The sequence below is a fragment of the Nicrophorus vespilloides genome, unplaced genomic scaffold, assembly GCF_001412225.1.
Source record: "Nicrophorus vespilloides isolate i.1.1-1 unplaced genomic scaffold, Nicve_v1.0, whole genome shotgun sequence".
Classification (NCBI taxonomy): domain Eukaryota; kingdom Metazoa; phylum Arthropoda; class Insecta; order Coleoptera; family Silphidae; genus Nicrophorus; species Nicrophorus vespilloides.
The window spans coordinates 23,354-50,693 of NW_017097261.1; the positions used below are offsets into that span (position 1 = coordinate 23,354).

Genomic DNA, 27,340 nt, shown 5'->3' on the forward strand with positions numbered 1-27,340 from the left:
ATGTCAAATTGACATATATTATTTTAGACAATTAGACAAGTAAATATCAAAACAAATTTATCAAGTTTATTCTCAATATTTCACCTATAATTTTCCTAACGTATGGTTTGCTGACATGTGTCATATGTCAAATTGACATACAATATTTTTATGTGACATATATCAAATTGACATATATTAATTATATAGTCATTTATCAAGTCTATTCACAATATTTGACTTATATTTTTCGTAAAACGTAACGAGGACACACTGCGCAATATTTGTCTAGTGATTTGTAAATTGACGTATTTTGACATGTGTCATATGTAATATTGACATACACCATTTTTATGTGTCATATGTCAAATTGACATATATTATTGAGACAATGAGACAAGTAAATATCAAAACAAATTTATCAAGTTTATTTTCAATATTTCACCTATAATTTTCCTAACGTATGGTTTGCTGACATGTGTCTTATGTCAAATTGACATACAATATTTTTATGTGACATATATCAAATTGACATATATTAATTATATAGTAATTTATCAAGTCTATTCACAATATTTAATCTATATTTTTTGTAAAACGTAACGAGGACACATACTGCGCGATATTTGTCTAGTGATTTGTAAATTGACGTATTTTGACATGTGTCATATGTAATATTGACATACACCATTTTTATGTGTTATATGTCAAATTGACATATATTATTTGAGACAATGAGACAAGTAAATATCAAAACAAATTTATCAAGTTTATTCTCAATATTTCACCTATAATTTTCCTAACGTATGGTTTGTTGACATGTGTCATACGTCAAATTGACATATATTATACAACCTTGCCTAAGTAAACTAGTAATTAACAAATATCAAGTAATGTGTAATCACCTTTACTTATTATTTCTACATATTACGTAAAACGTATAAAATATAGCATATAAGGATTTATAATTGGAAACTTGTACAAGTACTTGTAGTGTGTTCATTACAAGTCATTAAATTAACTTTGAATTTAGAATTAAATTATTTTATTAAAATTTTCATTCAAAAAGAAAACATTAACATTTTCTGATTTTCCATTGTGCTTAAGATTATTTTCTTATCTAATACAGTTATAATGATTGACCTAAACCTTATTTATTTACTTAGCATGTCAACAATGATAAAATAAAATATAGAAACATCATTAATTTGTAATTATTTCTTGTATCTAAATATTAATTTTTATACTTAAACTTAAAATACATGTTTTTGTTATCAGACATTAATTTAATTACAAAAATACTTCCGATTTTCTAGAATTCTTTAGAATCTTCAGTATATAATTAATTTATTTATTATCTTCGAACTTTTTTTTTATATTATTTTAAATAAATTTAACTAAAAAAAATAAATATATTTCATGTTTTAAATTTCCATAACAAACTTTTTCACTAAAATTTATATGTCTTAAGTTACTTCATATTTGCCAAGTTAATTAATGGTAGTATGTGCAAATCATCAAATGACTTTTATTTGTACAAATCAAATGTGTAAAGTGAAATTTACAGTATTTAGAGATACTTTTTTCATAATTTTTCATAATTGCTAAATCAAAATCCAAAATTGTTAAATATTATATTAATTTTGATATATTATATAGAAAATATTAATATTTTCTTTATTGACAACAAAACTGTCTATAAATAAATTTGTGCCGTTAAAATTTAAAAAATTGTCATTTTTAAAAATTATTAATAACAATATTATTAGCTAAAAATAATATCTAAATGTAAATATGGAGAAATTAGGGAAATTAGCTAGAAACGGATTTTCTAAGTATGAAAGCAAAATTCAGGTAGAAAAAAAAAGGTTGATGACAGATGCAAGTCTAATCACATGTACACAGTTGGTGGGGGAATGGTGGATATGCTGGTAATACTTCTAAAACCTCATCACAATTGTGACAACAGTTCGAGAAGAACGTCAGTGTTATAACAAAAAGATGTTGTGCGTTAAAGCGTTGATTTCCAATGAGTTGAAGTACGTCGTTCCGAAGCTGAGGGACTTAAAGTTGACGCTGAGAAAATTGAGAGGTGAAAATGTTAGAGAGAGGATAAAAGAGGAGCAATTCGATTTAAAAATAGCGACGAAGGTGAGTTTTGAATCATATTTAAATTTCAGTTTAAAAAATTATATTTAATAACGTATTTTTAGTTGGTGGACGAATTGGTCGTGATGATTGCAGAGCATGAGGCTATGGAAGAGGAACAGTTTCAAGCGTCTGTAAACACTTTACGTAGACTTGTCAGGGCTTCGACTGATCTTCAGAACGACAAACACCCAGCAACCGAATTAGTCTATTACAGTAGTATATATTTGAGAGCCCCGCATGCTCTTGATAATAAATTGCCATTTTTCGATAAGCATATGAAAGAACTGATAACTCAAATGGAAGACACGATGAAGAATTTGCTGGAAACCCCGAATCATCCTCACAATAGGAAGAGAAGTTTGGAGAAGCAGGATGATGTTGATAAGGTTGTGATGGTGTTGGAAAATATGAAAGCCAAATATTCCAAGTTGAACAGAACGCTGCGAATGGTGAGGTGTTACATGAGTAATTTATTGGTGGATCATAATCTACTTGCGGAGAAGTTATATGAGGCGCGCCATTACGTATGCGCAATGACCGAGATTTATTTAATGGAAGAACGGGAAGACGACAATTTTCTTATCCAGGACATCTTCGCAAAACAGACGGCTGATATTCCGTACATTATGAGGCTTTCGGATTGGGATGTCATGAAGAGGAAAAGAAGGCCGCATCCATTGGAAAGCAAACGCGAGGGAATCAAACTCTCACAGAAGATCGAGGCTTTGATGGATCATATGAAGATGATCATTGATTTGCTGACGTGGTTTAAGGATTTTAGGGTGTCTGAATCGCTGAGGGTCGTTCGGAAAGTCGATCTGCATTTGCACGAACTAAAAAAGGAGATACACGACTGTCTGAAGATGTCGGAGAAATCTCCGTACACGGATGATATTTTTTGAAGAAAAAAAAAGTTGTTCATTTACTAGTCTTATTATGCTTTACGTGTCTAAAGAGCTCAATATCTTTTTTTATTATATAATTTAAATTCAATAATTAGTTGACATATATTAAAATACTTTAATTATATATATATATATTTAGACTAAGTTATATACAATTTATATAGAAATACAATAATATTAATAAAATTATTACTTAATCAAATTTAACTAAAAAATAAATTTATTTCATGTTTCAAATTTCCTAACAAACGTTTTCAGTAAAATATTCTTAAAATTTATATATGTCTTCAGTTACTTCATATTTGCCAAGTTAATTAATGATAGTATGTGCAAATCATCAAATGATTTTTATTTGTACAAATCAAATGTGTAAAGTGAAATTTACAGTATTTGGAGATATTTTTTCAAAAATTTTCATAATTGCTAAATCAAAATCCAAAATTGTTAAATATTATATTAATTTTGATATAATATATAGAAAATATTAATATTTACTTTATTTATACTATTTTGTTTATAAAAAATAGAAAATTATTGAAAATTATTGTCGATAAATAAATTTGTGCCGTTAAAATTTAGAAAATTTTCATTTTTTAAAATTATTAATAACACTATTAATATTTTTTATGCAAGTTAGAAATAATATTTAAATGTAAATATGAAAGAAGGAAAAGTTTCTGGACGTTTTAGGGAAAATTCGCTAGAAACGGATTTTCAAAGAATGAAAGCAAAATTCAGGTAGAAAAAAAAATGGTTGGTGGCAGATGCAAGTCTGATCACATGTACATAATGGGTGGGGGAATGGTGGAAATGCTGGTAATACTTCTAAAACCTCATCACAATCGTGACGACCGTTCGAGAAGAACGTCAGTGATATAAGAAAAAAATGTTTTCGGATAGAGAAGATGAGTTAGAATACGTCCTTCCGATGCTGAGGGAATTAAAGATGATGCTAGGAGATATAAAAGACATAGATCTTGAGCAGATGATGAAAGATTATGAAAGTGAGCAATTCGATTTAAAAATAGCGACAGAGGTGAGTTTTTAATCATGTTTCAGTTTAAAAATTATATTTATTAACGTATTTTTAGTTAGTGGAAGAATTGATCGTGAAGATTGGAGAGCAAGAGGCTATAGAAGAGGAAAAGTTGCAAGCGTCTGCAACCAATTTACGTACTCTTGTCAAGGCCTCGACTGATCTTCAGAACTACAATCACCCAACAACCGAATTAGTCTATTATATTAGTGTATATTTGAAAGCCCCGAATGGTCTTAATAATAAACTACCATTATTCGATGAGGATATAAAAGATCTGATAACTCATATGGAAAACATGATGAAGACATTGCTGGAAACCCCGAATCATCCTCACAATACGAAGAGAAGTCTGCAGAAGCAGGTTGACGTGGATACGTTTGTAGTGATGTTGGGAACAGCAAAAGTCAATTATTTCAAGTTGAACAGAACGCTGCGAATGGTGAGGTGTTACGTGAGTAATTTATTGGCGGATCATGAACTGCTTGCGGAGAGGTTACAAGAGGCGCACTATTACGTATGCGGATTAAGCGATTCTTTTTTAATGGAAGCACGGGAAGAGGATGATCGTTTCATCCAGGAGATCTTCGGTAAATCGACGCCTGATATTCAGAACATTCTGAGGCATTCGCTTTTGGATGTTATGAAAAAGAGAGGAATGCCGAATCTACTGGAAAGCAAACGCGAGACGATCGAACTCTCAAAGCAGATCGAGGCTTTGATGAATCATTTGAAGCTGATCAATGATTTGCTGACGTGGTTCATGGATTTGAGGGTGTCTGAAAAGTTGACGACCATTCGGAGTGTTGATGAGAATTTGCACGTTATGAAGCAGAAGATACACGATCATCTGAAGAAGTCGGAGACATCTCCGTACACGGATGATATGTTTTGAAAAAAAAAGTTCATTTATTAGTATTATTGTGCTTTACGAAGTTTTGTAAAGATTTGTATCTGAACTTTTATAATTAACTGAAATTATTCGAACAAAATAAATAATTTCATATGTATTTCAAAATTTTCAATTTTTTATATAGAAATCAAACAAATAACTGTCCTTTTTTATTTCAAACGTTGCCATGACAATTGTATAGACTCAGGGGTGGACAAATGCTGCTCTTAGAGCCACATGCGGCTCTTTTGAGAGGAAATTGTGGCTCTCAGCTTTCACATTGGAATATTCATTTAGTTGTCTTATTGTGCTTTACGTAAATGGGTCTAAAGTTCAATACTTTTTGTTTTATTATATAATTTAAATTCAGTTTAAGTTATATAAAATTGATATAAAAACGCAATAATATTAATGAACTTCTTACATAATCAATTTTACTTATGATAAAACATGGAATTGCTTCATTTTTTTGTTTATATCAAATCTGAGTCAAAATTTTCAGAAACATAATTGATTTGTAATGGTTTTAAGAAGATTTACTTACTGGTGTGATTATAAATATGTTAACTTTTGTTTGTTTCTTTGGTATATAAAAAAAATTGGTAATAATGATTTTGAAAATATTTACAAAATCTACTACAATTTAAAAAAAAAATAAAGGATAAATCCTTAATTACGATTTATATCTAAACTTTCATAATTAACTGAAATCATTTGAAGAAATTTTGTTTAAAAATCATGAAAAAATGTTTTTTTTTTGTAATTTTGAAGATAATTTCATATACTTCATATATTTGAATATTTTCAATTTTTTTTATATACAAATCAAACAGATATACAGTAATGATTTTAGTTATGTGTGTGTGTGTGTGTGCAAAATTAAAGAAAATTATGAATTTATCTACAAAAATCACAAGCAAATATATTTTTTGTAAAAAAAATAATTGATTATTGAAAAATTATTCTTTAGTATGTTTATCATTGATGAAAATTTACTTTTTGTCTGGTTTTTATATAATAATTTGAAATATATTTGAAATTAACTACAAAATTACGAAAATTAAAGTTTATTTTTGATACCAGAAATTCTTTCTTGTTAAATTATAAATCATGAAATATTTGAAAAACAATTAGTTAAATGAAAATTTACATTGATTTATATATTTTTTAAATAATTTATGTTTAAATTTTTTGAAAAATATTGAATATGAAAATATGTTGAAAACTATTACAGTTTTTTAAAAATACATGAATACCTCGCAATACGGTTAAACGATTCAGCCAATAACTCGCACTGTTTGAAACCGACCTAATTAAGATGTAAACAGCACAAAATATTTTATGTACTAATTTATTTGTATTTTTCTCAAAGAAAATTTGGTTTCTTTTGAAATTTTCATATCCGGACTGATCGAAGCTGCACTATTCGAGATATATATTGAGTGACAAATTTTTATGCACAAATACATTATTTGATTATATAAATCAAATTTTTATTATATTTTTTCATAACCGAATTAGTCAGAATTTTGCACTAAAATTGTAAAAGAAATTTGAGTGTTGTAGATTTTTTATTTAAATTTCCCGCTTTTTTTTTGCAAAATTAAGATGCGTCCTAATCTTAATTTAGCAAAAAAAGCGGGAAATTTAAATAAAAAATCTACAACACTCAAATTTCCAAGACTCAAAATTTTCGTTAAAGCATGCACTTATATTATACTTGAGAAATACTGTATTTATTTAACAGTAATTTAACATATTGAAGAAAATACGAAAAGAAATTATGTATTAATATGTTCATTTTTCTCAAAATATTTTCTCAAAACGTCGCATCCCCTCTAACTAAACCGTATGTTCTCGTTTCTTAAAACGCAAAGATGAAAAAAAAACGTTTGACTTGTATAGAAAAGGGTGAAAAGAAAAGAGCTCGTTCAATAATTAAGTAGCAAATAAGGGTGCGGGTTTTTTGCTATGGAAAATTCTTTACAAAAATGAAAAACAAATCACAACTCTGACATTATTCTACTTGTGGTTTTCTTTCCTTTCTTCTGTCAAACCACGTACATAAATATGAACTCGTGCTGCCTTTTCGTATGGATTACTCGAAATATCCTTGTAGAAAATAAAGCTTTGCATAAATATTGGCCTTCCACACAGCAAGCATTTCGGATTGCATTTTTATTTCCGCCAGATCTGCTGAAATCTTTTGCAGAAAGCCCCGCTTTATAAAATACATATTACATAAGATTTGGTTTGCATTGTTTTCTTTTTTTTTTGTTAATAATACCTTAAAAACTATACATGGATAAATTGATTTGATATTAAAAAATATTGATAATAATTGCAAAATTTTGTATATGAGTGAAAATTTTACGAGTTCGTGCAGAAATAACTATTACTTCGGTTAATGTTACAAAATATGAGTAGAAACTATACTAGAAGAAGAAATTATAAATGAATTTATACAGATTTAACCTCAATTAATAGGTATAAAAAATTGTCGATGAAGAAGATGTTACACATTTAATTAAGGCAGAAGATAATGATTTTTCTGTGCAAGATTTAGAAAACTTTTGTTAACACCAAAAACAAAGAAATTGAAAGCTAAATTAAAGAAGTTCATACCAATATAGTCTTAAGAACCAAAAAGGTACTTAAATGACCTTGAAAACGTTGAAAATTAGGAAAAAGTATCAATTGTTAAGCGACCAGTGTAAAATTTTAAATGCAATAACTCTGTAGAGATAATCAACTTTAAAATGTGATTTTACTTTATATGTAAGATTTTTTATATCTAATAAAATTTGTTTTTGTTCGAAAAAATGATTTTCATTTTATTTATTTGTATTCTGGCCAAAGTATTTTTTTCCTCTGCAAACGAAGATTTACTTAACGAAGTAATTTTGTGGAACGAATCCTATTCGCTAATCGAGGTACGACTTACTATTTATGGAAATTTCCAATATTTTTACTTTCCTGTAATTCTTAGTAAATTTCGTAAATATTTCAGTTTAAGACTAATATTTGATTAGTCCAAATGGAAGAAAACAATAAATTGTTGAAAAATACGTTACTCTTTTGTTTCAAGCGTTGCCATGACAATTCAGTGTGGGTGTATAATGTCAATAATAGGGGTGGACAAATTACAACAAAAAAGGCATATAAAAATTAACTTTCGTCTCAAATTTGAAAACAAAATTTTGCTCAACGAAGTAATTTCGAGGCACGACTGTAATTTCATTATGAAAACTTTCAATATTTTAACATTCCTGTAATTCTTATTAAATTTCGTATATATTTTAGTTTAAATCTAATAATTGATTGGTCCAAATGGAAAAATAATAAATTGTTGAAAAATACTTTACTTTTTTGTTTCAAGCATTGTCATGACTATTTAAACAAATGTAGACAAATTACAACAGAATAAAATGCACAAAAAATTAACTTGAAACTCAAAACTTAAAATTGAATTATCAATTTATTTATCCACATTTTGGACAAAGTATTTTTACCTTTGAAAACCAAGTTTCGCTTAACGAAATAATTTCGAGGTACGACTGTAATTTCATTATAGAAATTTTTAATATTTTAACATTCCTTTAATTCTTAGTAAATTTCGTACATATTTCATTTTAAAACTAATTTTTTATTGGTGCAAATGGAAAAAACAATAAATTGTTAAAAAATACTTTACTCTTATGTTTCCATCGTTGCCATGACAATTCAATGTGGTTTGTAAAAGGTTTATAATAGGGGTGGACAAATTACAACAGAAAAAATGAACTATCGAAAAACTTTATGTGTTATAAATTTTGGACAAAGTATTTTTACTTTTGAAAATGAAGTTTTGCTTAATGAAGTTATTTAGAGGTATGACTAACATTTGGTTTGGTACATATATTTAAATTGTTAAAAAAAATTACTTTACTGTTTCAATCATTGCCATGACAATTATATAGAGTCAATACCAAAGGTGGATAAATTCTGTTCTTAAAACCGCATGCGGCTCTTTTGAGAAGATATTGCGGCTCTCAGCTCGCATGTTAAAACATTCATTTAAATAATAAAAATTGAGATTGCAATACTTAGTGCGGCTCCTTACACATTTTTTTAACAGGAATTTGGCTCATTTTTTCAAAAAGGTTGCAGACCCTTCGTCAATAGACTGTTTTAAATAAAAAGAAGTCTACGTGCGCGCACCAAAATACAAACGGACTTAAGTAACAACCCAATACAAAAACTTTAAATATTCTTACCTGCAATTTGGACCATTGTATTCTACCAATGCAACGAACGGAATTCCTCCAGGCAAGTTTCGCACCGTAAATTAATTCGGTTTCGCTTAGCTCGTAACCGCCGGTCGTTTCGATCTCCTTCTCGACCTGCTCGAGCCTAGACATATGCGCTGGGGTGTTTAATCTGCAACAGAAAATGATTTGCAAATAAAATTAGATATGTGTACAACACGCGCACACACACTTCAGATTCGATTGGCCACATTTGTGGCACAGTATAGATTCGATATTTCCCCCCTCAAATACGATATTTCCATTTCGAATCTAACGGCCGAAGAGGTTTATGTAAATGCGATCATATTCTTTTTCATACAATACAGACCTTCCTCGAAACGAAGGAAAGAAAAAAGAAAGTAGGAAATTTCGGTCCGCTGTATTTTCTTAACGAAGTTATGAAGACCCTTTCGTATATTTGTCGCATTGAATTAACGAATTCGTTGAACTTGCTTTGTCATTATTTACACACTTTCCAATTATTATTACATAATTCAACATACGAAAATAAGTAAATTAATATTAATGTACATTACTAATGAATTTAAAAATCATTATTTTTAAACAATTGGATCATTTCATGTTATAAATGATGTTAATTTGAATTGTAAATATTAAACTTTTAATTTTATTAATTATTTATGGATTTAATGTAATGAAAATTTTGCTTTTTCGTGTTGAAATGTATATGAAAGTTCATCCAGTTTATTTTAAGTAATTTGCATTTATTTACATATATAAAATATGTTAGTCCCGCAGAGGATTATCTTTAAATCTGGAGTGGAGAGTACAGCAGGTATACTCCTACCCTTTTTTGGGCTTACATCGTGTTATTTCTTTAATTCTTTGTAAAAATGTTTTCTGAATAAAGTATTTTGTTTCATTAGTTTCAGATGTAAATATGTAAATAATTTGAAATTACATTAAAATAAAATAATACCTTTTGAATGAAAGTACCAATAAATTTTGTACATTTTGTATTTTCGTTGTTAATCCTAAAAGTTTCATTTTACGACTATTTGTTTAAGAACTATAATTTGTGAATCTAAACAATATATATATACATATATATATTGATTACTATTTTTATAGATACTGTTTCTTTCAATTTGAATTCCTATAGTTTCATTTTACGACTATTTTTTAAGAACTATAATTTGTGATTCTAAACAATATAAACATATATTGATTACTAATTTTTATATATACAGCTGGTTTTATTATAAATTTCTTTAGTTTGATTTTACGACTATTTTTCTAAGAATTATAATTTGAGAATCTAAACAATGCTAATACCATAAGTTTTATTTTACAACAAATTTTATAAGTTTTATCATAGCAAAAATATATGATGTTTTATCACGTAATTTGAGGAACTAAATAATAAAAGTAAAATGTAATTAATATTTTTTTACAGATACCGTTCATTTGTAACAAATTCTAAAAGTTTCATTTTACGACTAATTTTTTAAAAATTTGAGAAACTAAAAAATATAAACAAATATTAATTACTATTATTTATAGATACAGTTTTTTTTCATTATGAATTCAGATAGTTTCATTTTCCGACTATTTTTTATTAAATTTCATGTAATTTTCGTTGCTATTATCATAAGTTTCATTTTACAACAAATTTTATAAGTTTTATCAGAGCAAAAATATATGATGTTTTATCATGTAATTTGAGGAACTAAATAATAAAAATAAAATGTAATTAATATTTTGTACAAATACTGTTACAAATTCTAAAAGTTTCATTTTACGACTAATTTTTTAAGAACTATAATTTTAGAAACTAAACAATATAAACAAATATTAAATATTTTTTTTTTTTCATTGTGAATTCAGATGGTTTCATTTTATGACTTTTTTTCCAAATTTCATGTAATTTTTATGATTATACAACTAATTGTCTATAGACATAAGAAATCGTTTCTTAATAAAACTTTAATACAAGAAAACAAATAGAACTTATTTTACATTTGACATGTGGTATATCAATTTTATTTTTCTGTTCTCTCTGTACAAAAAAATCTATATTAAACATTTCTTACATTCATCTTTCTTTATTAAAAACGATAAAGTAAAAAAAGTTATCTTGTTAGAATTCATTTTCTCGGAATACACCACTAAATTTGGGATTTATTCATAATAAACTTATTTTACTATTATTTCATAAATATTGCATAGTTCTTTACTTTTCCAATTTCTTACTTCAATATCATTTTTTTTTAAGTGAAATTATTTTATTTACATGTAAAAATATATCGATTTTTTTACTAATATTATATAAAGTTATTTTATATTAATTTCTTATGAGATTTCTTAAAGTTAATTATTGATTTGTTTTTATTATAATCAACAAATTCATTGGAATTTCTTTTTTATTAATTGAATTATATGATAATAATTGGTAATATATTATAATAAAATCAGCATTAAATCACTTATAACTATTTCATTCCCTCGTTTTTTTTTATCTGCGGATAATTTTTTAAATATTCAAAGCTTTGTGTAAGAAGGAAATGGAAATTTAAAATTTATTAATGAATTTTCGGCAGTTTTAAATTCATTAGTCCCTCTTTTTTTAACATATACTTTTCTCCTATCAACCCACAGTTTTCGTCTCCATCTGCCGCTTCCGCATGCATTCTTATATAAGAAGATTAAAAATGTATTATGCAATTTTTTTCTCTCCTCTCCTTCGTCCGCTCGATTCGGATAGATTCAGCAATCTGTTAAAATCCTCAAGGGATGCGCATCCCCCCAAACCTAGGATAAAAAGTATATATATATACACACAATGTAAGAACTAAACGGAACTAACCTAATATATCCCTGTTACGCTATTATTAAATTTCCTCTCAATCCTGTTTTTTTTTATATATTTTTTTCCTTCCATGTTTCGAACGTAATAAGATTTGTTATAGTTAGGAAGATTCTATCCAAAATTCTATTCACATACGTGTTATGTTATTAAAATATAACAATATCTCGCATAGAGTAGTTAATAGGTTCTGCCGGACTGTTTGAAACCGGACTAATCGAAGACATATAAATAAACAGCAAAAAAAGAGGTTTTGTTTATATAAGAAGAAAACTGTTAATTTTTTTTATAAAAATTGAATCGTACTATTAAATTTTTAAATCGAAATTTTACTATAATGAATCCGCACTGATCGAAGCCGCACTATACGAGGTACTCTTTGTTTATTATTTTTTCTCTTTAAACTTATTTCTATGTAATATAGAATTTTATAGAAAATTACACCTATTTTACAGTTAATTGGTTCTGCCGGACTGGTTGAAACCGAACTAATCGAAGACATAAATAAACAGCATACAAATAAACAGCACAAAAAGAGGTTTTGTTTGTATAAGAAGAAAACTGTTAATTTGTATATACAAATTGAATCGTACTATTAAGTAGTTAAATCAAAACCGTACTATAGTGAATCCGCACTGATCGAAGTCGCACTATGCAAGGTACTCTATCTTTATATTTTTTTCCCTCTTCATCCTTATTTCCATGTAATTTAGAATATTATAGAAATAGACCTATTTTGTATACCTCGCATAGTGCAGTTAAATGGTTCTGCCGGACTGTTTGAAACCGGACTAATCGAATACATATACATAAATAGCATACAAATAAACAGCACAAAAAGAGGTTTTGTTTGTATAAGAAAAGAACTGTTAATTTGTATATAATTATTGAATTGTACTATGAAATCGTTAAATCGAAACCGTACTATAGTGAATCCATACTGATCGAAGCCGTACTATGCAAGATACTCTTTCTTTATACTACTTTTTTTTTCTTTTCATCCTTATTTCCATGTAATTTAGAATATTATAGAAGATTTCACTTATTTTTTATACCTCGCATAGTGCAGTTAATTGGTTCTGCCGGACTTTTTGAAACCGGACAAATCTAAGACATATAAATAAACAGCACAAAAAGAGATTTTGTTTGTATAAGAAAAAAAAACTGTTAATTTGTATATAATAATTGAATTTTGTTTTTTTTCACTTTATCCTTATTTCCATGTTATTTAGAATATTTATAGAGCATTAAATTGGTTATGCAGGACTGTTTGAAACCGTACTAATCGAAGACATATAAATAAACAGCTTACAAATAAACAGCAGAAAAGGGAGGTTTTGCATGTATAAGAGAGAAACACTGTTAACTTATATATACAAAGTTAATGCTGTTTATTTATATGTCTACGAAGCCGCACTATGCGAGGTACTCTAATTTAGAATATTCAAGAAAATTTCACCTATTTCTTTAAAATTATCTATAAAATATTTCTTATTAAAGAAAGAACTATTATTTTTTCCATCAGTTATAATGAAACAAAGACTTTTCGTCTTTTCGGTATCCGTGGCGAAAGGATTATAGAAGGATCAAACGAGTGAAAAGGCTGGATTATTAAAGCGCGTGGAAAATTGATTTATCCGAACGTTTTTTTTTTTGCTCGAGCAGAAGAAAAAAACTAGCTATAGATGGAACAAAAAGGACGAAATCCCAAACCACATATTAATACAGCAAAGTTTGATTTTGTGGAGTAACCGCCAGATTCTCGTTTTAAAGTAATTTTAAACTTTATTTTATCAATATTATTACAGATGAATTCAAATGAATAGTTTTAATTTATTCCATTTTGTATATTTTTTAAATTTATAATAGATTTTTAAGCATGTAACTTTAATTGAAACTTATTTTTTATGATTATTGTTATTAATTATTTATTAAATTAACTACTTTTTAACAGTTTTGTAACTTAATTGTAAGATTATAACAATTTACTTTAAATTTTTCTTTGCCGGAAAACTCGAGCCTCGTCGAAAGTATCGTAAATATAACATTGAATATGTAAACGATAATTCTGTGAAAGGATTTTTACGACTATCGCCCAAGTGGCATATTTATACTCTATATCAGGGTTTCCCAAACATTTTCTGTAACAGAGCACCTTGTGTTTAAGCGCAACAATGTCTGTAAACAGTGGCAAAACTGTGCGCACTGAAGTTGTCTCGGAAGAGTTAAGCATGGAGAAAAGAATATACAGTTAAACCTCGTTTAGCGCTTTAGATGCGTTCCTGAAGACAGAAGGACCAAAAATAAATAAAATTTACTAATTTGCATTATAATATATGTTTTATATAACAGAAAGATTTGCATACAGAAATATTAAGTTTATTGGAGTCATTTGTCGTTTTCTTTCATTAAGCAAACTCCTCTTTTTACTTTTGCACTCCTGTCAAAATTAGGATCATTGGCTACAATTTGATCAACGATTTTGGTTATCGTTTCTAAACTTTTTCTAAGAAAATCAGTTCTTTTGGTTCATCGTCATCAGAATCACCATTTTCGCGTTCTTCAATTCCTTGTTCAGTTCGTCGTGGGTAAAACTCACCAGAAACCTGTAGTAACTCCTCAACATCCTGCACATCTACTTCTCAAACAAGCATAGATTCTGGCGAAGGACAGCAGGAATAATCATATTATATACGAATCAATAAAATGCCGCAATAATTTAAATCCGGGTAAATTTTGAGCTTTTTTAAGGTGTCCAGCAAACCGCGTTATAGAAAATCAGCGCTAAACGAGGTCTTACTGTAGCCGTAATTAAAGTAGAGTAAGGAAGGAATAGTTCTAAACATTCATTATTTATTTAGTAAGTATCCGCGAAACACCAGTGTTCCACGGAACGTAGTATGGGAAAACCTGCTCTATATATTATACACTGTATACAAGTGCAAATGATGTAGTATAGGAGACTGCAAACAATATATATATACAAAAAAAAACGCAACACCTACCAATTCCAATGTGGATTATTTTATGTCTGAATTCATCCAATAAATATGAAACTGTCAACGCACACCGACTGAGAGTAATAACACTATTTTATCCGTACTATTTCCTAATACATTTCACTTCAAGTGAGACACTTCCTGCACACAACACATAACCCACACTCTTCCCTCTCCTTTTTTTTTATTTCCCATTCGCAATGAAGATAAAAATCGTGAGAAATTATAGTTCAAATAAAATAAAAACAATATATATAGAACAATTTTCCACTCTAATGTCTATAATTTATTTTACAATTGAAAATTGAATCATTTCTGTAATAAAATTTGTTTTTTTTATCTACTTTTTTTACTGAACTAAATTTAATGAATTTTATATCCATATATTATTATTTAATTTCAAAATAGTAAAAAATCATGTGTATGTGTATTTAAAAAATTCATGAATTTCTAAATTGAAATATTAAAAACAGATTTTTTTCTATTCAAGTGATGGTAAATTTCAGTTTATTATTTATATTGAATTATGTTAGTTTTCATGTAATAAAATTAAGCGTGAATACGGCGCATTTTCATATTTGACAGTTGTTAAATCAAAACCGTACTATAGTGAATCCGCACTGATCGAAGCCGTACTATGCGAGATACTCTTTCTTTATACTATATTTTTTCTCTTCATTCTTATTTCCATGTAATTTAGAATATTATAAAAGATTTCAAATATTTTGTATACCCTCGCATACTGCATTTAATTGGTTCTGCGGATTGTTAGAAACCGGACTAATCGAAGACATGTAAATATGCTTTATCTGTATAAGAAGAAAACTATTAATTTGTATATAAAAATTGAATCGTACTATTAAATTGTTAAATCGAAACCGTACTATAGTGAATCCGCACTGATCTAATTGAATCATTTCTATAATAAAATTTGTTTTTTTTATCTACTTTCTTACTAAACTAAATTTAATCAATTGTATATAGAGAATTGTGCAACGCCCATATCTTATTTAACTTCAAAATAGTAAAAAAAAAATCAATTTTTCAAACAAAATTTCATGAATTTCTAAATAGAAATATTAAGGCCATTTTTTTTTAATTCTATTTTTCTATTCAAAAGATTATTATTTATATTGAATTATGTAAGTTTTCCTGTAATCAAATTGAGCGTGAATACGGCGCATTTTCAGAATTGACAGCTTATGATGAATGGATGAAAGCACCAAACTATTAATAGGTTCATTGAAAAGGTGACACTTTCAGCTTTAATTCAGTATTCGATCATTCAATTTTCACTGACGGTTTTAAAGAAATACAAGAAAAAGTGAAGACATTGAAACTCGTTATTTCTTGGTTACAATTGCACTACAATTGAGGCCTTCTTAAGCATCAATAAAATAATGTTTTATAATTTTATAACAAAAACGTAGTAACGGAAAATTTTTTGTTATAGCGAATTGTGCGAATGTAGCCTTGCTATAATTAGACTTGTTTCTTTGCCAAATGGGAACTTTTTGGCTTTGATTTCGTCGTTAAAACAAAACCATTAATGATGCATTAAATTTTACTATTTACAATTTCCAAGACATTTTGTTAAATGTTCATTAGCATTTTATGAAACTACTAATTACATTAAAACAATGATTCATTAATTATTTGTTTTGATTTTAAATAATCATTTTATTTTCCTAATAATTAGTAGTATTTTTTTATTTATATAAATTTATTTACATTTATAGATTTTGTTATTTCATAGTATAGAGGTCGACAAACCGGGGTAAAAAGGCCAAAAGTGGTGTAATTGTGAATTCTAGGGGTAATTTCTGCGAAAATTAACATATTTGGGGGGTAGTGATTAGAAAAGTTCCTCAACCTGCGTATCATTTATAAATCTTAACTTTTTCTCTGATTTTTAGTTTTTCTTTGGATAATTACATAATGATTCTTAATTTATTGAGTTTTTTCTATTACCCCAAAAATGTTATAAAAGTGAATTTTTGGGGTAATGCTGACGTAAAAGAATATATTTTGGGGTAATGATAAGAAAAGTTCCTCAACCTGCATATCATTTATAAATCTTAACTTATTCTCTGATTTTTAGTTTTTCTTTGGATAATTACATAATGATTCTTAATTTATTGATATTTACTTTATTACCCCAAAAATGTTATAAAAGTGATTACCCCAAGAATTCACTTTTATAACATTTTTATTAATGAATATATTTTGGGACAGTAAGTAAAAAAAAGTTCCCAGAGCGAATATAAAATTTTGCGTATTGGAAAATTACGTAATTATAATTATATTTCATTTTAAATTTGATACATTAACAAATATTTTTAAACAAAACAAACTATAAAATAATTTTAATTTTTAGATGAAATTATTTTAAATAAATTATATAAATGTATATTTTATATACATATGAGAATCTCTATCTCTTCAAAACAAAGCGAATATTACAAATGCGAGCGGTTTTCTAAAGAAAATGTTATGCATTATTATGATGAGGTTTGCGGATAGATACGGAGTTTGCTTCTGCATCCAGTCTAAAGCAGTAGAAAAGCATACGTTTCGTAATTGTAATTTACATCGAAATTCGTATTATCATGGATATAATAATACAATGTATAAATTCAGAACAATCTAAAAGTAAGATTTATTTTCGGCAGTTCTCATCGAAGGGGAGGAAAGTTTACTTCTTTTTTTTTGTAATTGCGTTGGAAAACGATGTCCATAAATCATTTTGTTCCGAAAAAACCGGAAGTTATTGTGTCTCTTCTGATACATATTTCTATATATAAAATGTTATACATAATTCAAACTGCTTTCATTATGTTTTCAAAAAAAAATCGCATGATCCCACTTAATGAACGTTAAAGACGCGTAAAAATATGCATATTTATCTTTGTCGTTCTTTAAATATTTATTACATCATTTATATACTTCTTCAATTATAGATTTTGTAAAGAAAAGCAATTATCAATAAATATTATCACTTAGTATAATCGATATACTGAGATACTTCGATTTAAGTGAAACTTCGTTTTCAGAGGTAAAATTGCTATAGCCTTTGAATAATTAACAATTCTTTCTAAATTAGGAATATTTTCATTAAATAAAAATGTTTTCAAAAGTATTTAAGCACAAATTAAAATCTGTTGATTCTTAATATGTTTTCAGCTAAAACTTCTTTAGTTTAGTTCATTTTCATTGTTAGCAAAAATTTGTCTACAAACTTTATTTAACCGTGTAAAAAATCGTGTAAAAAAAGTACCGTGTAAAACGGAGTACTAAATGCTGTTATATAATTCATATTACATCATATATATCTTCAGTTACAGAGTTAGAAAAAAAGCAATTATCAATACATTTTAATATTGTCACAGATATAAATATTTTCACTTGGTTTAATCAATATATCTCGAAACTTGATTTTCAGAGGTAAAAATACTATAAAAGTTAAATCAGTTTTTAAAATTTGAATCTATAATTGATTGTTTATTCTTGCTTTTCCTCCGCAATTTAATAATTAACACATTTTTCACTAAAAAAAATAACGTTTTCAATAGTATTTAAGCAGAAATTTAAATCTGTTGATCCTTAATATATTTTTCAGCAAGATGTTCTTTAACTTAGTTTTTCTTCATTGCTAAGAAATATTTGTCTAAATTTTTTACTGAAAAACTATATTATATTACATTAAATAAATTTCATCCTTCATCAATGTTTTCATTTTAGTAACATAAATTTGCATTAATTACATTATTTATTTTTTAATTTGTAAAATTTATTTACAAACTTTTAATATTTTAGCATTTCTCAATTATTTTTGACATAATAACTCTCGATATATCTTTCAATTTACACGGTTACTGAGACAAACGAAATTTTACAACCATGTAAATTGAAAAGTATGCAAAAAAAACGCATAAGTTATTAATTGTTATTGACAAAAAAAATTCCATTACTTTTTAATTAATTTATTTTTTTAAGCGGAAACGTGTACAAAAAACGTGTTATTTTCAACATTTACTTTTTAATTTAAATTTTTGTTTTAAACCATCTAAAAGAAAATTCATATCATAAGTTGAAAGATTTTTGGTAAATCATAATTAAGAAATTATCAGAGAGTATTTACAAACTTATATTGAATTTCATAACTACTAGCTTTAATATTAAATAAACAACATAAAAATTCTATACTATTTGTACATTTTCCTGTATAATTCATAGACTAAAACCATATTTCTGTAAGATTTAGTACTGTTTTTTTTTCATTTCTTTTAATTTCTCATTTCTTAATATGGAAAGTGGTCCATCTGTGTTCATCTCGGAGGTGGATGTATAAATGAGCTAAGTTTTGCGTTCGGAAATTATTAAAATGCAAATTTAATCTTTGGATAGAGAGTATTAAAAAAATGAGAAAAATACAAAAAAAAGGAGAGAAAAAGTAAAATGTGTATGAGAGAAAAAAAGGAACAAAATAATGAGAAAGAGAAAAACAAATGTGTAAGATAAAGTGAGAGACATGAAGAGAGAGTGTATTTTCATGAATGAAAAACTGTCTGGCAATTAGTTTTCCGAACAGCTCGCATCCGCAGAACAAAAAAAACTTTTCTTATTTATACTTATTCCGGCGAAAGAAACTGTATAATTTTCTTATTAATAAACCGAAAACAAATTCAATTTAATTAAACAAATTTAATTAATGCGTCACATCTTATTTTTCTTGAAAGGAATAAATCCAAATTTCGTTACACATATTCGTATATTCTTAAAACAATATTTCAATTTTTTTCTTTATAAATTTGAATTCACAAATTAGTTGCTAAAATTTGATTTTAATTAGATATAATTTTTAATTTATTTACAATTGATTTAAGTGTGATTTGGGTGGACTTATTAATGTATATACATTTGTACTATTTTTTTTATTTTTGAATTAATATTTTTTTCCATCACAAATTTTTAATTATTAATCTAGATTTTTTTGATATAATAAATACTTTTTCTTATAGCTAGATTATTTCCACGCATTTTCTTAAAGTAAAAATGTTGTAAAATTGTCATGTTTTTTTATTCGATTTTTCTCACATTTTCTTACAAAATAAAATACTTCCACATAATATTTTGTATCTTTATAAAAAGTCTATTTTCTGGTTTAAATGCAAATCAAACATATAGCATCATACAAGTCGGCTGTGATAGATGCCGGAAATTTCCCGTGTGGACAAAATTGACGGTTTCAATTTCCCCGATGGATATTCCAGATGGAAATTTTACATGTACATTTGTGTAAATTCATTTGAAGAATCGTTGGAAGCGTCCACTATAATTCGGTTTAGTGGTTTTCCTCCCATTTGCGCCAATCTATTGCCTATGTAATTGAAAAACAAAGCGACGGAAACATCCGAATGAATCGATTGCGAAAGATTCTCCGTCTCTACTACTAAATTGCGAATGGAAAACTTTTCTATTTATATCGTTCGACCGAAGGAACAGACGATGCAAGTCAATTTGAATTTAAATTAAATTCAATTCAGCTTTACATATTCAATCGAAATTTGTTCACTTTGTACTTATTTATTTTTTCATTTAATTTCTAGTTTTGATTGAATGTAAATATTTTAGTTTTTATTAAATTTTCAAAATTATAAATTCATAAAATTTCAAAATATAAAAGTATTTGAGAGAAATTTAAAAAGTCTTAATAAATTGTATTTTTTTCTGTTTAAAAAGACTTGAAATTTATAACGTAAAAAAATCTTATTATATGAAAAAATACTTTATATATGTAATAAATATAATTTGTGTACATAAACGTACTTGATAAGTTACTTGGTAAATGTAAAGTTACTTGTTAAGTACTTCTCATATATCAAGTGTGTATATATTATAGTCACAGTATAAAAATGTCACTGCATTAAACGTACTTGACAAGTTACTTGCTAAATGTAAAATAACTTGTCATGTACTTTTTAAACATCATTAGTGTAAATAAAATTACGTATTTTTTTAAACTTAATATTTAGATAGAAAAAATCCATAGAATAAAATAATATAAAATTCAAAATACATGGAAATTCAAAAGAAATTGTAAAATGTCTTAATAAATTGTTTTGTTTTTGTTTCTAAAGACTTGAAATTTATTAAATTTAGGAAATAAAATTAATTGAATTTGTTCATTAAAACCTAAAATAATATAAGTAATTTACTGATTATACAAAAAATATCATTAATAATCATTGTATTAAACTTACTTGATAAGTAACTTGGTAAATGTAAAGTAACTTATCAAGTACTTTTCTTACATCAAATGTGTATATTTATAAATATTCACAGTTTAAAAATGTCATTAAGAATCATTGTATTAAGCGTACTTGACAAGTTAATTGATAAATTTAAAATAACTTTCCAAGTACTATTCATACATCAAATGTGTATTTATAAATATTCACAGTATAAAAATGTCATTAAGAATCATTGTATTAAGCGTACATGACAAGTTAATTGGTAAATGTAAAGTAACTTCTCAAGTACTTTTCATACATCAAATGTATATTTATAGTCACACTCTAAAGATGTCATTAATAATCATTGTATTAAGCGTACTTGACAAGTTAATTGATAAATGTAAAATAACTTTCCAAGTACTTTTCATACATCAAATGTGTATTTATAAATAGTCACACTCTAAAGATGTCATTAAGAATCATTGTATTAAGCGTACTTTTCAAGTTAATTGGTAAATGTAAAATAACTTCTCAATTACTTTACATACATCAAATGCGTATTTATAAACAGTCACAATCTAAAGATGTCATTAATAATCATTGTATTCAACTTATGATAAGTTACTTGGTAAATGTAAACTTACTTGTCAAGAACTTTTCTTACATCAAGAGTATTTATAAAAAGTTTTCTATTTGCGAAATAACTTGAGTTATTTTTCAAGTATACAATGTACCTTTTGTTAATACATGTAATAGTAAAGTGAGTACATTTGGTTTTGGAATAAACAGGTTGTTGTTTTGTATGTAAATAGTGAAGTTCGACCGAAGCGAAATTATGAATTCAATGGGGCTCTGCGGTTCAACAAAATGCGGTTTAATTTACTTTGGCAATTTCATTCTATATATAAATACAATTGACATCTATTCACATTTGTGCGCCCATTCATTAATTACTGTTCAATTACTACAGTTTTTCATTGATCGTTACAGTTACATCCACCATTAATTATACTTTATATTAATATTAATTAATATAAATAATTTTAATTGAAACCCAAGTTAAAATAAAAAAAATATATTAAAATTATACACTATCATATACGCATAGTTTCATTACAGTTCAATCATAAATTTGGATTAAGAAAGAAAAATATGTGAACACAGATAATGCAGATATTGCATTCCATCAATATACCGGACTGTTTGAAATATTCCTGCTTTAAATTTTTTGTAAAAAAAAAATGAAAATACGTAATTAATCTATTGATTCGTACTCACCACCATTTTAATTATGAAATATTTGTAACTTTCCGTAAATTGCATACACAGCAACGAATGACCCAATTACATCACACAACTTGATATCATACGCAAAAAGTATAATTAATACTCAATTCATGAAATCGTGTAAACATCATATTTGAATAACTTTTGTTACAACTTTTAGATGCATGTACATATTATGTATTAATTTTGTATTAATACAGAAATACATCGGATAGTGCGGGCAATAGCTTTAAAACCGGACTAATCGAAGAACCAAATATATACAAAGTGACTGGACTTTATAAAAGAAGAAAACAATCTTTTTTAGATAATTATGTGTTTTTATTTAGCTTAATTAAAATTTAATTTCTTTTAAAACTTTCAAACCGGTTTATAGTAAATCCAAATTAATCGAAGCCGCACTGTACGGGTACTCTTTATTTGTTTCTTTGAAAATCACTTGGAATAATTATATAAATTCTACTAACTATTTATTTTTTAATATCTTTTACAAGTACTTTTATACATATGATGCATGTGTTTAAAAACTTTCTAATACTTAACATGTACATATGAATATTCTTACAACAAACTTATTTTACAAGTATTTTTATAAACATCATTTATGCGGATAAAGATTTTGCAATTACTTGCAATTGTAATGCAAACACTACTAATTTAATGATGATTTTATTATATGTGTATAATATTAGAGAAGTGCTTTGCAATACTTGACAAATACATTCATACATATAATTTATAGATATATAAACTTTATAATACTTGAGAAGTACTTGGAATAATAATGGGCATAGTCCCAATTTAATTGCGATTATATTGGAATTCGTTGGATTCATGTACTAGTATATTGATATATGTAGAAACTTTGTAATACTTGACAAGTACTTTCGTTGAGATTTCATTGGATTCGTGTAAACATATTAATTTTCTTACAATAAACTAATATTTAAAATTACTTTCATACATATAATTTATGAATATACAAACTTTATAATACTTGAGAAGTACTTGGAATAGTAATGGGAATAGTCCTAATTTAATTGCAATTATATTGGAATTCGTTGGATTCATGTACAAGTATATTCATATATGTACAAACTTTGTAATACTTGAAAAGTACTTTCGTTGAGATTTTATTGGAATTCATTGGATTCGTGTAAACATAATAATTTTCTTACAATAAACTAATATTTAAAATGACTTTCATACATATAATTTATGAATATACAAACTTTATAATACTTTAGAAGTACTTGGAATAGTAATGGAAATAGTCCTAATTTAATTGCGATTATATTGGAATTCGTTGGATTCATGTAAATATATTAATTTTCTTACAATAAAATGACTTTTACAAGAATTTTCATGCACATGTTTTAGGCATGTAAAAACTTTGTAATACTTGATAAGTACTCTCATTATGATTTTATTGGAATTCATTGGATTCGTGTAAACATATTAGTATTCTTATAAGAAACTAATTTTCACAAGTACTTATATTATGCACATGATTTATGTATATAAAAGATTGTAATACTTGACAAGTACTTGGATTAACTTCATAGTGATTTTATTGGAATTCTTTGTATAAATATATGAATGTTGTTACAATAAACTTACTTTTACAAGTAGTTTATTCCAAATATTTTTTTTCATATAAAAGCTTTGTAATACTTGAGAAATATTCGGAAAAGTAATGGTAATATTCTTAATCTTATTGTGATTTTATTACATATAAACTAAACCAGAAACTTTGAGAAAAGTATGGATTAGATTATTCAAATTGTAGAGGAAAGAGAGTTTATGTTACGTTTATCCATTATTATTTCTTTTTATATAAAACTAGGATGTATCGGGATTGCGCTGTAAAAATTCATCCGAACGAGGCCATAACTTCCTATAGGGGCAATATTTTCAATTTAATTTCTAAAAGCGTGCACCGCCAGGGCCGGATTCCCTTTATGCCCTTATCTTTTCAAAAACTTTTCTGCGCCTGCATTCCCTTACATTGTACCACCACGAACGAAAGAGAGAGAAAAATATGCAAAAAGAAAGACAAAAATGATGCAAAAAAAGTGTAACATAAACGCAATGTAAAAATATTCGGCGCACGAAAATGTGTAATAAATTTATGTTACTCTGAACTGTAAATCACTTAAAGTGCAATCACTTCATAACAATGCGAAACGTTAATGTTAAACGAAAATTTACATAATGTGAAAAGTAATGGTTACATTTGGGAAAAGTCCCATTATTTAAAATATCAATTTTTAGAGGAAATATTCCTAAAATAAAGTTTTTATAATTATTGGAAAAAATATAAATAAAATTGGTTTTCATTACAGAAATGCAAAATATAATTAATTTACGACTTATAACGTTGGTATTAACACTATTAATGTGATTAAGAAATAAATTTCATACATATATATACAAAAATATTTTTCATACAGAAATGAAAAAAAATATTAACAAAAATATTGTTTTTAAAGTAATAGTTTTTTTTTGTATTCTCATTAATAAACTGATCTTATTAGAATGATTCAATGGTTTTGATGATAGAAAGCATACAAATAAATTGTATGTTAATTAATTTTTAATAAATTATGAAAAGTTAATCCAAATATCCAGATTATCCAGAATAATCAAATGTATTTGCGTTTTTAATCATATTTGGCAAAGGTTAAAAAAATATATATGTTGTTTTTTTAATTATGGGATGTTCATGTATTAGAAATTTTAGCTTTGATGATGTTGTTGACGAGAGCAGAAGAGACTAGTAATTATTTTGAAAGCTCTCGTGCTCTGGATTTCGGTTTTGCACGGGGAAATTTAAGTGATGATTACATTGTATTCCGAAACTCCAACTTTTCTTATTATATTTGCACGTTAATTCCTCCTCTCCTTTTCAGTGCGAATGAGCACACGTCGTGCTAATAATAACCAACAACAAACACAAACACAAACCAAAACCAGAAACAGATACAAAAGATTATAGTAATTAAAATAAGAAATTAATTATTAAAATATAATTAAAAATAAAAACGAGAATATAGATTTTTTTAAATGAAAATAATTTGGAATTTTTTTGTAGATATTTTTAGTTTTATACATAAATAATCGTCTTTCGTCTAATCGTCTCTTAATATGCGGTTTATTTTTATAATTCTCGAATAATCCGGTTTCAAATAGTCAGGGATATTGGATTAACCTATTAACAGTCTACGCTAAGTATTGATGTATTTGTGAAAAGAAATCCTACGTTTTAGAAGAAATAAGATATTATGATGAATATTATTTTACCTTCTGATGGATGTGAAGTATTGGTTGAGAAAGTCCTTGGCGTGGTTGAGGATCTCCTCTTTTGCTCGAAAAAGGCTCTTTCCGTTCTGACCCATAACACTGGCCAAACACACCTGAGAATTGCATGGCGTCGTCTGCAAACAGAAATTATATAACATAATTATATATACACATATATCAAGGATCTAGAGAGGAAAGTTGTGGAAGCATTAAGCGAAACGTTTGGTTCGAGCGACAAATTTAATTTAATGCAAATGTCAAATGCAAGTAAAATTAATTTTACAAAATTTACTTGGTACTTGTCATGTAATTATCATTAATTATATATTTGCAACTAATCATTCTTACAATAATCAATTTCATTACATAATACTTAGCTTAAGAAATTAAATATCAAATAAATCAAAATTTAAGAAAAAACATTTTTTTCACATCTTGTTAAATTTCTCTTATAAATTTAGTAGATAATTAAAAAAATAAAAATAAATTTTTACAAAAATGACATAATCAAGATTTACATAACAATTGGAAATTAATTGAAATTTAATAAAAAAAAACAAAATCGCCATCTCCAAAACTGTTAAACTATACATGTAAAATATATATAATATAAGAAAGTGGGGAGTATACATAAAATGATCTTGTGCGGTTACTTGCCAAGTATAAAGTAAACTAATTATTTTGTACTGCCATCTTATAGACAATTATAATAATAGAAACAGATTTTTATAAAAACTACAAAATCAATATTTTAATAACGATAGAAAATTAATTGGAAAATCTTTGATGACGCCATCTACTAAACTGCAGTTAAACTTGGCATGTAGAAAGTAAAACTTTGTTATATAGATTGTGGCAGTATTGGAAGTAACGAATCTTCAAAATACTCCTTGGCCAATGTTGCGTGAAATCATTGTAAAGCCATCACCTTCTAAATTGCAGTTAAACTTGGCAAGTATAAAGTAAAATTTTGTTATATAGATTGTGGCAGTGTTGAAAGTAACGAATCTCCGAAATAATACTTGGCTAATGTTGCGTAGTGAAATCACTGTAAAGCCATATTCTTCGAAACTGCAGTTAAACTTGGCAAGTAAAAAGTAAATTTTTGTTATATAGATTGTGGTAATGTTGGAAGTAACGAATCTTCAAAATACTCATTGGCCAATGTTGCGTAGGAAAATCATTGTAAAGCCATCACCTTCTAAATTGCAGTTAAACTTGGCAAGTATAAAGTAAAACTTTGTTATATAAATTGTGGTATCTTGTGAATCTTCAAAATACTACTTGGCTAATGTTGCGTAGTGAAATGATTGTAAAGCCATTTTCTTATAAACTACAGTGAAACTTGGCAAGTAGAAAATAAAACTTTGTTATATATATTGTGGTAATGTTGGAAGTAACGAATCTCCAAAATACTACTTGTCTAATTTTGCGGA

At 26.6% G+C, this 27,340-nt stretch overlaps 1 protein-coding gene across 1 annotated transcript in view; it reads right to left on the reverse strand.

Moving 5' to 3' along the window:
• The window catches only part of LOC108559602 (nitric oxide synthase, salivary gland-like), a 35,448-nt gene extending 9,416 nt beyond the window's left edge, over positions 1-26,032 (reverse strand). The window contains exons 1-2 of the mRNA XM_017916932.1: positions 25,905-26,032; positions 9,220-9,382 (exon numbers count right to left, since the gene is read on the reverse strand). Coding sequence (XP_017772421.1) covers positions 9,220-9,382; positions 25,905-25,999 — 258 coding nt within the window. The 5' untranslated portion in view covers positions 26,000-26,032. The remainder of the gene's footprint in view (positions 1-9,219; positions 9,383-25,904) is intronic.
• Positions 26,033-27,340: the final 1,308 nt, after the last annotated feature.